Here is a 16,561-nt window from a genome sequence, read left to right as displayed (position 1 = left end):
CTTTCACCCTTTGTTAGGAAATAAGATGGAGGGAATGCATATGGGGTTGATATTGGTAAATGGGGAAAGCCAAAGCTAATTGTACTAATCAAACAGAATGCTTTTAGGTTAAGTAATTATGGAAAATTATCTGCAAGACTGAACTAATCCACAAAGCCAGACACTTGAGCACAACCCAACTTACCAACTACACTTCTGGGACCAATCAATGTAAGAGGTAGACAACGCCTACCTCTTTTTAAGGAAAATGCTTGGCATAAATTTACTGTTTGGGTTAGTTTTCGCTAGGCCAACAGCCAAAACCTCCACCACTATCCTTAATTAGTGCTAGCATTCATGGAGGAAAAAGAGAAATTCAGGAGCAGAGCTGACTATCAAATCCCACGGGATGGAATCATGTCTGCTGCGGGGAATGGCATAGATATAAGAGCATCCTCCCAGGGTGAACAGGGGGTCCTGTCTCAGCGTTCATCCTTAACCCTATCCTAAGGTCTTTTAAAAGATACTAAAATGCTGCTGCCAGTCACCACCCGTTCTCTACTAGAAGCCCATTCAGGGTCAGAGGATGGTACCCAAGAGTAGGAGTAAGCAGAGCAGGCAATTATGTGGGCAGCATGATTTAAGGTACATCCCCAAACCCATCTACCCCCAATTCTGAAAGGACTATCCATTGAATCTTTTCTTGAATGCTTCTGTTAAAATGTATCTCTGGGAGTCAGGACAGGTAAGACCTCAGTATCTATTTACATTTTGACTGAGATTGCGATGTGATTAGCCATCTGGCACCCAGAAGAAATCAGTGCTGAGAGAATGTAGTGTAATCACAGTTTGAAAGCATGAGAGGGTTCCCAATCCTCTTTAATAAATAATTACCCACCAATGGCCACGTGCCCATAACTATTCTGGGCACAGGAGATTTAAAGATGAACAAGACATAGTCCCTTCCCAGGAAGCATCCTGGGGAGGCTGATGCATGAATGGCTCACTTCAATATACGAGAAAGGATATGCCACAGGATACCATGACAACACAGAAGAGGGTTACTTCCTCCAATCTGGGAGTTTACAGAATACTTCCTGCAGAGGACACTTAAATTAAGTTTAGAAGTTTTAACTTGGGCTACATAGACCCTCCCCCACCAGGGGGTCCATGGTTAGAAATCAGAAGATCCATATAGTCAGAAGGGGAAAAAATTATATTTTATTCTCACTAACCTCTAACTGAAATTTCTTTCAAGTGCATATCTAGGTAAGTAACAAACCAGGAAACCATGAGAAGGACCTGAAACTTTGTCACCAAAGGAAATCATATTTACATATAACAATATAATTGTTCCAAAGATCTTAAAACATCGTTTACATTCATCACTATTTCAAAAATGTGGTAGACAATAGAATTACAGCTAGACCTTGTTATTTAACACATATTTAATAAAGCACTTCTATAATTATACTATAATTTGTCTTAAAAATATTTTGATAGGTGAATTTCAATACAATTGGTTTCCCTTGTAGTCCCATGTATTTTATTTTATGCATTAATAAAAATGTTACCCTGATAAGGTATCCATTGACTTTACCAGTTTTCCAACAGCATCCCCTCTCCCCCAGAATGTAAGAGTTCTCTGAAAAGGATCAGTGTAAGTCAGCAGTCTGGTGACTGATGGTGGAGAAAGCAACGATAACCTCACTAGTTGAAGGCAGTGGAGGCCCCCGAGCGGCCGAGTGGCTATGCAGGAGGGCTGAACAAAGTTCCTGCCAGTGGGCTGTGGATCAAAGTGGACCTCACAGGGCCTGCCAGATGCTAAGCCTCTTCAGCAGCAGCCAGAGGACCAAAGTAGAGATGTCCCTCTGCAAGTTAGGCCAGATAGCTCCCACCTGGTCTTTCAGTCAACAGCCCTGATCACAGAGTTCACCACGTCTGGGTCATTAGCAACGTGAAATTTCATTCCAGCTATTCCAGCTCCCTAGGAACAGTCCATATTTAGAGAATATCCCACTTACATATGCTTGATGCTCTTGGGAGCACACACAAACTTCCTGAGGGCAAACACTGTGACCTGCTGGCACTTATAGCCCCCTACAGAGCACCTGCGACACAGTAAGTGCTTAATCCGTTTCTGATGACTTGACCAGAATGTATAAATTTACACTCCCCCCGCCCTCTTAAATACAACTCGTGATAATATTTTCGCTCCTCCGCAAAAACAATTACAATTCTAAACTCTTTTTATCTCCTTGGGCTACATTAAATGGATACTTCCCTAAAATTAACTTCCCTGCTTCTGCCTTGCCAAGAATGACACAGGGTGAAGAATCCGCCACCTGGGACAATGGGTTCTCTCCCGGTTTATTTTCTTGGGTAGAAACCGAAACACACGGTTAAGCTGTGCCAGGCTGTGTGTGGTAGCCCTGGAATGCCTAGGAAGGCTGACCTGAAAAACAAGTTATTGCTTATAGCTTAAAACCCAATGCAGAATCAAGAAGGGAAAGTGAGAGAGAATAAGAGAAAAGAAAGGCCTTAGAAGGAAACTGCATTAAATAATTAAATAACGACACATTAAGATCTGGGTTTTTAAAGCTCAGGTCGCCATTTTTATTATTAACATGAAGCAATAAAATCCATGTTATTAATATGAGAGTGGGCTATATTCTTCTATATGTGATGCATCTGGGAAAAATACCTTACAGTTTTGGAAAGAAAGAACCGAGTGTTATGAACAATTAAGTCTGAGTCCTCTACAATAGAAAATACATTCCCCTCCCACTGAAAAGCTAATGCTATGACAGCCAGAGAGGCTTTCTCTAATTTACAGCAGGCTGAGGGAAACGGAGAAGGTACTTTTTAAAAAAGTTTTCATAGCTTTTTGGCTACAGAGACAAATGATGAATTGGCACAGCATCATTATTCATATAATTCTTTACCACTCATTTTTTATTTAAAACTATCACCTGATTCCTGAGAGACTGCTATCATTAATTCTAGGAGAGTCAGAGAATTGGGGTGTAATTTCAGAAGTTCTACAAGTCCCACTGGAGTTGGTATCTCTTAAGAGACAACCACGACAGCCACCACAAAATTCCATGCAACATGCATGTTTCCATCACATGCAACAAAACTCCAGTATCTGCACAGGTGACAATGGCAAGTGTCAGTAGTAAAGCCTACATCACATACCGAGTCCACTATAACATTGCAAACCAAAAGGGAAACAGAGTTATGGTTTTAAGGCCATACTTAACAAGTATCATGCCTTTTAAATTTCAAAAATTAGAGTATAAATTTGATAAGATATCCACACCATGAGTTCACACATAAATAAAAATGAGCAATCAACAGAAAATATAAGAAATTATCCTGTTGACTAATGCCCTGTCTTTTCCAATTGAGGGTCAGACCTATTCAAAGCCAATCACATGAGGATGGAATCAGTAAAGGTCAATCAAAGGCAGGCTGAAACTCCAACTGTCTAGCTGACCTTCAGAGCTTGTGACAAATTGCTATCAGTCAATGTCAACTAATGACAGGAGCTCTTTGGCTAATCAATTGTTCTAAAAATGATCAAGAAAACTACTCACAGGACAGCTCATTTTCACATCAATGCCTGTGAAGTATGAAAAGCTCATTTTTTGAGTTTTTAATAAGCTCATAAGTAAAGCAGTTACTTGGTAACAGAGGTCACCTTACAGAAAAAGACAGAACCTTTGTCTGCCTTTTACATATTCTTTTATTACCATATTATAGTAAAATTATGCCATGGATATGCCAGAGGGCTACATAATAAAGTAGGTAACACTTCATCCATTTTTGAAACAAATACTTCTGTGTTGGAGGGAAATATATCTGGGAGTAAATAATTTCAAATACATTTTCCAGTTGTTTAAGATGAAAAACACTGACCTCAAGTTTACCAGCAATATTACCTAATAGTCAGAAGATGCACTTTCTGTGAAAACACCTATGGCCAAGTTCATGCCCCTAAATACACAGTTACTACTTTTTAGATGATGAAGTTATTTTTCTTTATTTTAAGATGACCTGCTTTCATGATGCTAGAAGTCAACAGAATGGAGAACAGAAGACGGTTACTCACATTTGATGAGTCAATAAAGGGAAAGGTGAATATAGACAGCATGGGGTGTTCTTGGGAAAACAATTCTCTGTCTATCCATCTCGTTCAATGTGTTTGATAAGTTAATGATATGGACCTTTTGATAACAGGGATTTGCTGCGTATAATAACTTCCCTTTCCCTTTTACACCTGACTTTTCCCATCAGGAAATCATTTTCCTCTTCTGCCTGCCACTACATGCAAAGGCCACCCTTTAATTTGCAGTCCGACATTAAATGTAACTAAAGTAACGCACGGGGCTGCAATGGTCTAAGGGCTAAGGCCTACGGTCACAATTATATTTTACTTTTCTCTCCAAAGTGTATTAGTCAAAAAGCATTACAGCACCACTGAAATACAAGATGTCCCCGTAGAAGTGTAAGCCTTAAGAAGTAAGTGTGAAAGAAAATAGATCATTCAAGTTACCCTGACCAACAGACAAATGGAATGAAAAAAACCCAAACAAACATTTTTAAAAATGTTTAAAAACATGTTTTAAAAATCAGCTGGGATTTAAAAAAAAAAAAAAAAAAAGCAAAGAAAACTGTTTCTAAACCAGCAGTATTCACTTTGTGTTCTCATCTGAAAAACTGCCGATTACAGATTACGTCCCAAGCCCGAGTTGCTACGGTAGTTTTTCAAATTAAAATATCTTCTGTGGCCTCAACCACTCTCAAGTTGTCCATAGGAAAGAAATAAAGGAGGGAGGGCAACACTTAAGCCGAGACATAATTGGAAGTATGTGAAAAATGAAGTGTCAGTTTGGTCAATAAAGGGCAAAGGTCAAGGGGAACTGCAGCCCAAACTCTGCGAGAAATGTGCTCATTAAGACATCCAATCAGAGCGCTCCTTCCCACCTATCCCATTATTCATCAGACAGCTGACTGTTTCAAATGCCCGGGTTTGGGCTGTTATTACTTTTCTTCTTCATGTAAAAAGGCGAGCTGGTATATAAATCGTTGCTTAGTCATCTGGAACATAATGTGGCCCTTCCCCACCGCCCATCGCCCCATTCCCCACGCCCCCCACCCCCCAACCAGCTCTGCCTGCTGGCCTCCAAAGCCTGAAACCACTGCCTTGAGATTCCCTTCAATAATAAATGGGACTGCCTTTGCCTATAGGTTGCCTGAACTCACAAAAGCTGGTGTGGGGGGGGGGGGGCGGTGAGGGACTCCGGGAGGCATTGCAACTATTGACACATTACTATAAAGAAATAGCAGTGCTTTTCAATTATCCCTCTTTAAAGAAACATGCTGGTCGTGCTTTTTTTTTTTTTTTAAGTGGGAGCAAAGATACTATTGTTGAACTGAGTCCTACCCCCAAAAGGAGAAGTTCATAAGTGGGTTTTAGAGGCTTCAGCAATCATTAAACTCCTTTAGAGTTGAAATGTTTTACATCAAATTTCAACATAGAAATACTACTTCTTCTTTTTCCTCACAAAAGAGGAGAATGAGATGAGCTTTAAATGGGCAATGTTCTGCAAGAGAAATGTCCTTATTTGTTTTGTATGCCCCTATTCTCCATTCAGTAAATCTGTGAATGAGCGAAATGGTATAGGCTCTTAATACATAATACAAATTAATCATATCAATCATCATGCTCCTCTGTAAATATCTCAATCATCCTACTTAACACAAAAAACTAGATTCTCCCTCCCCAGCAGAGTATAACCCCCCTGAGGCTAATGCTGATTCTGGCTTATTCGCAGCTCCATCACCACTGCAGAGACAGGGCCAGGCCTAGTACAGACACTGGGGAAAGAGACCTCAAACTGGTAAACAGAAAGAATGTCCATCAATGATCTATTTTCCACTCTTAGACACACTAAAGCACTAGAGGACGCTGGGGTTAGGAACTTGGGCTCTGGAATCCCACTGTATGGGTTTAGGTCCCAACTCTACTACCTACCAACCTGTATGGGACTTTGGACAAGTCTCCTAGCCTCTCTGAGCCTTTGTGATCTCCTTTACAAAGCGAGGGATGGAAACACCTATACTGACTGACAGCCCTTAATATGTTATTGCATTATTTTATTACTATCATATATTCATCACTCTTGACTTTGAACCAAAAAAAGGAAGACGTGCCCAAACTCAAAATGTGGTCAGGTCATAGCTAAAGGTGCTTGTGAGTTGTAGAGTGACGCAGCAGCCCTCTTGGGAAGGAGTTCTAATACGGCGGGGAAAGGCACCAGATGTGCTTGGTGTTCTCCAGCTCCAAACCACACACTTCCTAGAGTAGACCCTGATTATGGTTAGTAGGGCAGCTGCACACGGTAGGATAAAAAAGATACAGGGAAGAGTCACATATTTGCCAGTGTGTACCTCATCTTATGAGACTCTGCTTGGGGTCGTGAAGACACCCCATCCTAAAGTAGTTAACAAAAGCAAAGGCAAGAGACCGGATCCTGGAGCTCACTTTGACAGTTACTTCAATATTTCTGAGCTTTACTTTTTTCTCTTCTGAAGTGGGAAGAGGGCAAATAATAGACAAGGATAAAATCAGAATTCAATCTCATATCTTTGGAAGTGCTTTGAGGAAGTTAAAGAGTACACAAAATCAATGTCATAGCAACAGCGGCAGAACCCACAACCAAATACAGATGTTAGGCTGGCCTTCTAAATGCCAACTTAAAGGAGTTTTTCTATGAAAGAATCAATTTCCTACAAATGGCCACAAGTGCTAATATCAAATGAAAGTAGATACCATAGGAAAAGTTACCATCGTAAACAATTTGAGTTGGGGGAAAGATGTATTATGTAAATCATGAACAAACATCAAATCCCAGAAGAAGAAGAATGTTTAGTAATTTCTTAATTATGTATCTCACATATACTCTTTTTAGAGTGCCCAGGATGGGATTTTCTGTTTTATTTTTTTATGCTTAGGCAAAAATTTGGATTGAAACGATTCTATCAATCACAACAGCCGCTAATTTGGCAAATCATCAGGCACTCAAAATCCCCAACTGGCTGGAAGGCTAACTAGGAATTGTCACTGTATTTTGAAATCTGTCAGAACATTACAAATTCCCTGAATGACTTATTTTATTCTGTTTACTTTGAAAGTCCAAAAGAACAGGCCTCGGTTGAGATATGGCCTATTATATGCCTACTTTGCGCACAGATAAGGTTATTTAGCAGAGGACCAGAGCCCAGGGATTTCTTTTTTTGTGCCACAGGTGCCATAATGAAGTGGTGAAAAATGAAAAGGAATGAGGAAAAAGAAACAGTACAAATAATACAGTAGAGAAAGTTTTAAAATATGTATTACTCTTGTCTGTGGGGGAAACACCTCTTTGGATATGTTCTTGACAGATTGAGTTATTTCTGTCTATTGGGTATGTAGAAAGACATATTTATGGATTTATAAATCTTTTGAAGAGGGCTGTTATTTACCCAGTTGACTAAAATGGACTCAAACTGTGTAAATAACTATTTAGGACATGCACTATGGGCCAAATGCTGGCACAGCTCACACATCCATGGCTGCCAGAAAAGGCAGGCAGGAAAAACATGGAAGAGCCACTGTGCGCAGTTAATCCGAAGGCTGCACAAAGACCCAGCTCCACAGGTCTCAGAGATGCATAAAGGTTTAGAAGGGTTGCGGTTGGCATGGAAATGCACAGAAGTTGTTGTGGCGACACTTGCGGGCCTCATTCGGCATTTAGCAAGGGCTGAATGAAGGACACCACCCGCCCCCCAGAAGCCACAGAGAAGGGCAGGTGAGATGAAAGGAGGGGCTCCCGCACCCACAATGATCAAACCGCTGGGTGGGGGACAAGTCTGCACAGAAAGCTTCTATCACCTCACCGCGGGAGTCATTGTCTTGAGTTCTTTGGTGAAGAGCCAGGAAAGAGGGCATGATGAGAAGAATCTCAGACAAATAATCAGGAGACTGAAAGTTTAGGTCTGACGCTGCACCTGGACCTCCACAAATCGCTCACTACATCTGTCCCTTATTTTCCTCATCTGTCAAATGGGGCCAGGATTGTTTTAGAAAGGTTCAACTGAGCTCATTCAAATGAGATCATTTCTATGAAAATTCTTAAAAAAACAGATTAGGCGGTGAACTTCTGTGAAAAAATATCAAGAGAAATGACATAAGTAGCCAACTCAGGTAATGTGAAAGAGAGATGTCTCCTGGTTACAATCAAACTCCTTATTAAATTGGCCTTTGGAGAACACCTGCTGAAGGAAAAAGAAACATGCACAATTCCTAATTCCCTGTTGTGACATGTCAGAGGGGAAGAACGGGGCTGGGGCCTTTGCCCTCTCAAAATCCTTTTATCAGATTATGTTTAAGAAAACATATATGCTACCATTTTAAATTCAAGTACATTTCAGCAGTTGGCAAGCCTTCAAAGCAACAGTTATGCTACCTGCCTCTTCCTAGATGATATATGTGTGTGTGTGTGTGTGTGTGTGTGTGTGTGTTTTAAAAAGCAAGAAATGAAAAAGAAAATGAAACAAACAAACAAAACAAGAGGCTACGACCCCACGTAGCAAGTTTGGAATACAGGAAAAAAGTATTTATATTCCATCGTCACCTTTTTTGATACTCATGGTCTGAGTTGAAAATAGGGCTTTCTGTTGAAGGTGCCGCCATCCCTTAACTATAGCGCTGTGAGCAGCGACACACAACATGTACATACACACACTTGAAATAAAAAAGGCCCCATGGATTTATGCTGCATATCATCTTCCAGTAAAAGTCAGAGGTCAGAGGTTACCTGTTTCAGCCTCAGCTCTGAACTAGTTTACTATTCCGGCTCCGCTTTTTACTAGTCTTATAGTAAAATGGTGAAGTCAGCAATTTTTCTTTGAACAATAAAGTATTTCAAACGCTTCAAATTCTATGTGTAGAAGTTATTCCCAGTCCAAAGAACATACACGTGCCTTAAAAAAAAGAACTTTCTTGGTGTTGTTTCCAAATGAATTATGTCAAATTCATTTTAGACTTTGCAGTTCTAATTGGTACGGTCCAATTACGTAAGAAAACAAAATTCTTTTGTTGTCTAATGGCACTCCAATGAAACATGATCACCAAACCAGATTTTAAGGTAGGCACCTCTACTGTGGACTCAGAGTCAACTTCAATAAAGCCGTCTTTTTATAATCAGATGGAGAATACTCTTTAAAGCTTTGGTTGCACTGATTGAACACAAAATTCCACTGCAGTCAATCTCACCAAAGGCAGTACAAGAAAGACATCTGAACACTCAGTCACCTTTTTGCTGAAGATTAACTTTATGTTTAAACTTTATTTCCTACTAGCCACAGTCAGACGTGCACATCCATGGACACCCAAGTACACACACAGGTATGTGCATTCAAGGAACAATACAAGCTAAATTGATCTGGTTTCTTTTCATTTCTTCCTAATTCCCTGTAGTCAGTTTGCAATGAAGCCAAGCACTTAAGAGATTCGGATAAGTAAATCCAGCAAAATGGCTTCAGCCCAGTGGAGAGGGAAAGCCCAATATGAGTCCCTAAAAGGCCCACTGCCTTCTAAGCATCTGAAGACATCGTTAACTTGGAATCTTGGAAGGTGTCTCTTCACGATCTCTTGAAAAGCCTCAAAGGGCAAGTAATCATAATACTTTTCTTACTTGTAGAGCAGGGCATTAGTGGCATACTGTTCACGCACATTCGAACTTCTAATCTACTCTAATCTTGCCCTCAGTCAACTCGCTGGCCCTGTTTTATGAAGGTGGCCAGATGACAGACAGTTAGGCAGCTAGAATGGCACAGAAGAAGAAAGGGTCCGGAGAGTAAGCTAAGCTGATTCTCATACTGTAAGGGGTTTATGTTCTAGAAAACCTGTATAAATAGTCACTAACTAGACATTTCTGGTTTTTCAGCCCTTAAAAAATGAAACAAGTAGCAAAAGAGAGTGAGATCACCTCTCCTACCTTGCTCACTGCTGTTATCCCCACTGTGTGATGTGTGACCACCGCTGGAAGGGCCCGGGGTTCCTCCTGAACGAGTGGATGCCGTGTCATCGTGATCTCTGTTCCAAGAGGGCTGTGGGGGCACAAATCAGAAATCCAAATAGAGTGGTCTGTTAACACCGGTCCGGGGGCTCCCGTGGGACAATGACAATGCAATGGAAGGCCAGGATGGACAGCCATGTCACCTTTCCCGTTCCCCTTCACAAACGGTGCCAGCCCGGAGCTGCACTGGCACATTGAAAATCTGCCAGTTTCTGCTTCTAGCTAAAATAATATCTACAGATAGTTATTCTGTAACTGTATGTTTTATTACCAAGGAAAACAAAAACATTCCAGGCAAAGAAGGGGGGAGGGGGGAGGAGAAATGATGCCACTTGATTCTGACTACATTTTTAACGTCAACAAACCCTCTGGCACAACAGTCTGCTACTACTCTGAACATGCAAAATAAGAGCGGTGGTCTATACCACTGCGGTTTATAGAGGCCCCTGATTCATCCTAGAAGCCAAACATGGCAGAGCTTTTAAGACCTTACAATTAGGCCGGGGTCCATAATAGCTAGTATGTGTCAGCTGTTTGCCGGATGGTACACGGCAAATGGACCAGGCACGGGGACAAAAAAGAAATGAGAATAACAATAGATTCACACGGACTGTGTACACTCAGCCCCATGCCGAGCCTTCTTGTACTATTGAACGGAAAACAGATGTTGCTTCTTATCACTGGGTGCATTTGAAAGTAACGTTCAGATAGGAAAAATTGGCAGTAAATTAAATTCTTGGGGAAAACAATCATGGCAACACTTCTCCCAAATCTCCCTTTATCACCAGAAAAGATTTTAATTAGCTTTTAGTGCTAGCTTTCAAAAACAGCCTTATGAGTCACTGGTCATCCTGCACAGTAGGAATAATGCAGAAAAGAAAGCTGGTTCTTGGCTGGGAAGTGATATTTGTCTTCAAGATTATTAGTGGAGAGGCAGGATGATCTTGTGTATAAAATATGTCTACATAATTTCAGTCACAGGATGTCATGGTTCATGACTGGGTGGTGGTAAAGTTTACTGACCCTCCCAACGCTTTAAATATGCCTCGCAAAATCAAAGTGCCCTTTGCTTACGTCCTGAAAAGTATTTTCATGTCCCAGAGAAGATAAGAAAGGCTGAGGAGATCAAAATGTTTCTGACACCCACGGAGAGAAAAGGAGAGATCCATCTAAGAGGCACACTGTATAAGAATGAAAGGAAGAGTCCCTGTTCCTGAAAAGGATGCTTGCCCACCACCTACTCTATACTCTTGGCCAGAAGGTTAACGCAGCCCCCCAAATTAAATAAAGTCACAGAGAGATTCACCACTTGTGCGTTTGACTCGCCCATTATGCATATTCTCAAAAACAGTGCTAATTGATCTGCTGATTCAGTGACTGGAAGATAGGCGTGCTGTGAAAGAAGTGCCTTGGACAAACACACATTCTGCAGCGTGCCAGAAGATGCATGCTGGAAGACGTAATCTGGAACGCACGCTCAGAATGCAAACAGTTAATGCATAAATTTTCAGTTTGTACAACTGCAGCTCTAAAAGGGGGACTTGTTTATTCAGAGCTCTGCAGAAAGAATGGTACAGCACCCAGGGGACAGACAATGCCAGGCACAAAACCCCGGTGCCTCGACATGTAAAAGGATGTTTTTCTATGTGCTACAAATCCCACTTGAAAATATAATTAGAAGGAGAAAATGGCAAACTATTGCATTAACTGTAATTGAACAAAAGACCGGCAAGGCATGTGGGAGGCTGCAGGAACCCGTGGGAGTTTCAGGATGCATGAGATCCTGCGAGTGACATCTCCTGGGCTCTCTCATTTTATTTATGTTGTCCCTCACTACTATTGTTGACTGGTGATCTGACTCGTAATTAATAGAAAAGCCACCGATAACAAGCTAAAATACAGAGCAACAGAATAACCTCATCAGAAGCATGTTTGTTAATCTGATTAAGACTAGGATTCCAGAAAGGTGACTTAGAACCCAAGAATTATTCCATGTTACACAGGAAACTGTCCTCCTTTATGCTACAACAGACCTGATATATTCACTATCTTTTAATGAGCTCCACTGATTTATTCGGCTCTGCTCTGCTCCCTCCCCCACTTTTCTACTGTGCAGGATGTAGATTAATTCAATGCTTAATTGTTTAGTAAATTCAATTTTCCACATTCTATTCTGCATAGCTTTAGCTAAGGTTCTTAAATCTTCAGCAGTGAGCCCTGAGCCCAGTGTTTGTGATCTGTGCCTACCTTTTTTCATCACCATTTTTCTTCATCCACCACTTAATTCACCATGAAAAGATTTTCCTTGCTGGAAATTCTGATTCCGCTATGATCTGTGAGCCATTCCGATTCATTGCATTTTCATTGTGTTGGGTCTTAGATGCCGGGCTCCTCTTTTCTCACAGCTATCGCCACATTATACAGGCATTCATGCAAGAAATGTTGGATTCCACCTCGGTTTATCCAAATTTCGTGCAACCTATATGTTTAAATTTGTGTGTTCACCAAAGGTAGGAGCCAATATTTTCCACCTCTTCCAGAAAGGCCTGTGAACACTGAGTGCACTTCTCTGAAATGAAATCTAACTTTTGTGGTCCTCTCTTGAATTAGCATTTTGGGTATTAGCATTTCAAGAACGGTGGAGTCACACAAAACTGAGCATTAGGAGAAATCCACAAGGTTACCAAAACAGAACAAGAATTATGTTTAGTTCAGTTCATTAAGCATGATTAAAGTCTAGGTATCAGAAATAGCTCATGAACTCTCTGGCATAAATATGTAAGACAGCTCTAATCAGAAAAAACTCCCCCAAAATCCATCTACCCGAGAAACTCAGTTACGATAACGAATCTCTGTGACTCTACGTGGTTACACCAAACAGCATCATTATTATTTTTAAAATAAAATATGTGCATACAATTATGCACATATATCTGTGAAGTTGTGAGTTGCTTGGGGCCACTTGTAAAGTAAGACTGACAGAATAAAATCAATGATGTATTGCGTTAGATGTATAGCAAACCAGAGTCATGGTTCTAAATTAAGTCCCAAGGAGGCTTTTTTCTTCAATGTATATAATTTCAGAGCAAGCGACGCATATGTTCTCTCCTATTGGAAATCCATTAAGACGAGAGGTCCTAACTCGAAGTCCAGAGACCTCCTAAAGACTTCGGGGGTCGGGGGTGTTTTGTTTTAACAATAATTTTGTTTATGGACATACTTGCATTTTTACCCCTGGGGAGAGTGCCCATAACTTTTCGTCAGATTGTCAAAGGGGTATGTGATTCTTTCAAAGTCTGAGAACCAGTGCTCTAGGAGACATTCACAGGGCCAGATGGAAAAGTCAGGGCTGGAAAGACCTTCAAGATCATGGAGTCAACACTTTAACCCGACATTGAGAGCCAATGGTCCTTCAGACATTATTTCTTTTGTCATAAATGGAGGCAGTCACTGGGCAGTCACTTTGATTCTCCCCAGAGATGTTTTCTCTCTGCAACAGTTTGAACACTCCCATGCCTTCTATCATTTCTCAAGAATGCTTGAAAATAAGGGGTTTTTAAACGATAATAAGGAAGGTTCATCAAGTGCCATTTTTTAATTTATGAGGTAATTATACAGGTGTTTTGTGGTCAAACAGAGGTAATGACCTCCTTGACCACAGGCTCCTCTAGGGCACAGATAATATCTGGATCTTTCCTATCTTGTTCTTTCTCAGCTCAGCATAATGTATGGTGTGTGCTCAGCACTTGGTCAAGGCTTAGGGAACTAAACTGAATCATTCATTATTTACTGTTCTACCAATATCCTAACAAATGAGCTGCAACTTCCCAAACGATCCTTCCTCCTGAGTAAAGCCATCCAGGGATAATTTTTCCTCTCTCCATCTTTTCCATTCTTTTTCCATCTATGCCTTAATTTTGGACATACATCCATTCCTCACATCACTTTCCATGTTTTCCTTAAACAGTTCTTTTCACTACTGTGATCTGAGTTATCACCCATATGCCATGAGATTTGTGTCTCTGGATCTCTTCTTTGGTCTTTAGACTTGTATGCCCAACTACCTGCTAAACCATCTCCATGAAAGGATGTTCGCCTCACTCAACAAGTCCAGTGCTAAACTCTTCATCTCCCCATCAACACCCTACACATTCTTCTTTTATTGATCCTAGTAGGTATAACCCCATGCATCCATGGTATAAACCTGAGAACCATCCATGACACCTCTCTCCTCCGCTCCCCCCTCTCTACCTCCCGTACAATCAGTCCTCATATCTTGTTCACTTTTACCCCTAAAAAGTTCACAAATAAATCTCTTATTTTTCACCTGAGTGATTGCTGGTCTTGTTAAGGCCCTCCCAGCTTCAAAGAGTTCAGTCAAATCACTTCCCAGATTTAAGAGTTTGATTCCACTAGAATATAAACTCCATAAGGATAGGAACTGGTCAGTTTTGCTCGCCATTGCATCCTGTCTATCAAGCTCAGTGCACAACACTTGGGGACATGTTTGTTGAATGAATGAACGGCCCCCTACTGCCTACAGAACACCACAGTCTCAGATCCTTAGCCTCATATAGTAAGCCCTCATAGTCCACCCACTGAGGACCATTCCTCAACCTATTCCTTGTGCTCAAGCATGTGATTTCTGGCAGATATGTTCTGTTTGTCCCTCTAAGCCAATCCTCATCCTTCCTTCCTGCCTGGCTCCAGCCCCTAATTACCTCCTACTTGCTAATTAAGTTACAGATCAGATACTACCTCCCCCAGAAAGCCTTCCCTGATACACACACACACACACACACCACACACACACAAACTTCCCCCAGGATGAGTGAGGCTGCTCTCCCCCGAGCATGTAGAGCACCTCATGCACACCTCTGTCATGTCAAACCTTGTACTGTTTTGTGATGACCTGTAGAATTCTATACTATGAGTGTTTTGAAATCCTACTCTATAGCTTATTCATCCTTATACCCTCCATCCCAGGAAAGTGTAACACATTAAACACAAATATGTTCCTATATGAACAAATGAATAGCTTAAGTGATTATATATAGAGAGGATCCCTGTGTTAAATTGTCATCTGATACTGTGATCTTCTATCTGAAAGATCATAAAATATCTGAAAAATATTTGTGCAATTTATAAACATCTCACACACTTGCATTCACACAAACACACACCACCATAAAAAAAATATATGTTAATACTCAGTGACAGTAGAACACAGTCAAAATAAAGGAAATTTGAAGGTAGCCATATCCCAGTTTGAAATCTGGCTGCACCAATTACATGGTCTTAGACAAATCACGACCTCCCTAACTCTTAATATCTTAATCCATACATTGGAAAAATACTCCATTGTCAATCCACTTCAATTAAAGAATAATCATCTATAAGCATAACATATGTATATTTCCAGGCATGCAGCAAGCACTCAATAAATGATAGCTACTAAAAATTTTAATGTAACAACATAGATTGACCTAGTTAAACCTGAAATATCTGCATACAGGTGTATTCAGTTTATAGACCTTCTGGAGAGAATAGTTAACCTGAGCTGACTTAGTGTATAGTTCGATATGCCTTGGGCTATCTCCCAGCTGGTGTGTGCTCCGGGAATGCACACTGATCTTATTTTCACCTCCAAATAACATGATTTTACAGGTGGGTTGCTCCTCCCCACCCTATCAAGTTTAATTTGATGCCTAATATTTATAAATCACTTTACAGTATACAAAGCACTTTGACATATCTTCTCACTTGGTCGTTTATCACATCAGTATGATGTCAGAATCATTTCTTTATCAGACCAAAAAAAAAAAAAAAAAACAGTGGGGTTTTGGTTTTCAAAATTTCTACCTTACCAGTGCCATCCAAAAAAGGTAGATAAATGAAAGTCTAGTGATCTTGACTCTGAAGAGGTCAGCTAGCAGCTATGTAGAAATTGAAGAAATAATCACAGGATTCAAAATGTGAAGTTGGTCTGCACCAATCCACGGGCGGCTTTCTCTTTGGGAAGTACATTTACTTTTTCAAACCACCAGGGTCTCTTTAGCAAATGATCTCTAGTGGCCTGAAAGAGCTGGCTCATCTCCAAAAGTGAGCAATTCAGTCCCTCCAGACCAGGGGAGTCACCAGTCCAAGTGGGGAAGGCACCAGTGTGCATGATGCTCCTGTGTATGCGTGCTCACGTTCCCACACCTTCATGGTCCATACGGACATTCACACTCAAAGATCTACACTTGTCCTTGAGCCATGGCAGGAGGGGTCACTGACCACCACCATCACACACTGCCTGGGGGGTCACATCTAATTAGTCCCCTCCCCTAGACTTTTCACTTCTGTCTAAACAGTGTCTCTCAGGAAGCTTCAAGGCAGAGAACTTCAGCAGATATGATGCCTTATACATCTCCCAATCAATGATGCCATTGGAGGAACCAGAGACAGAGGAG

At 40.9% G+C, this 16,561-nt stretch overlaps 1 protein-coding gene across 4 annotated transcripts in view; it reads right to left on the bottom strand.

Moving 5' to 3' along the window:
* Window positions 1-16,561, bottom strand: part of MEIS1 (Meis homeobox 1) — a 137,321-nt gene that overhangs the window by 98,026 nt on the left and 22,734 nt on the right. For 3 of the 4 annotated variants that reach the window (XM_047068786.1, XM_047068788.1, XM_047068787.1), the window contains exon 7: window positions 10,026-10,137. The exons of the other annotated variant lie outside the window; for it this stretch is intronic. In XM_047068786.1, coding sequence (XP_046924742.1) covers window positions 10,026-10,137 — 112 coding nt within the window. The remainder of the gene's footprint in view (window positions 1-10,025; window positions 10,138-16,561) is intronic. 4 annotated transcript variants of the gene reach the window in all.

Source organism: Lynx rufus, unplaced genomic scaffold (assembly GCF_022079265.1).
Source record: "Lynx rufus isolate CCGP_SWC_20201006 ecotype Redwood Valley unplaced genomic scaffold, mLynRuf1.p SCAF_8, whole genome shotgun sequence".
NCBI classification, from domain to species: Eukaryota; Metazoa; Chordata; class Mammalia; order Carnivora; family Felidae; genus Lynx; species Lynx rufus.
This window is presented reverse-complemented; position numbering and strand designations above follow the sequence as displayed.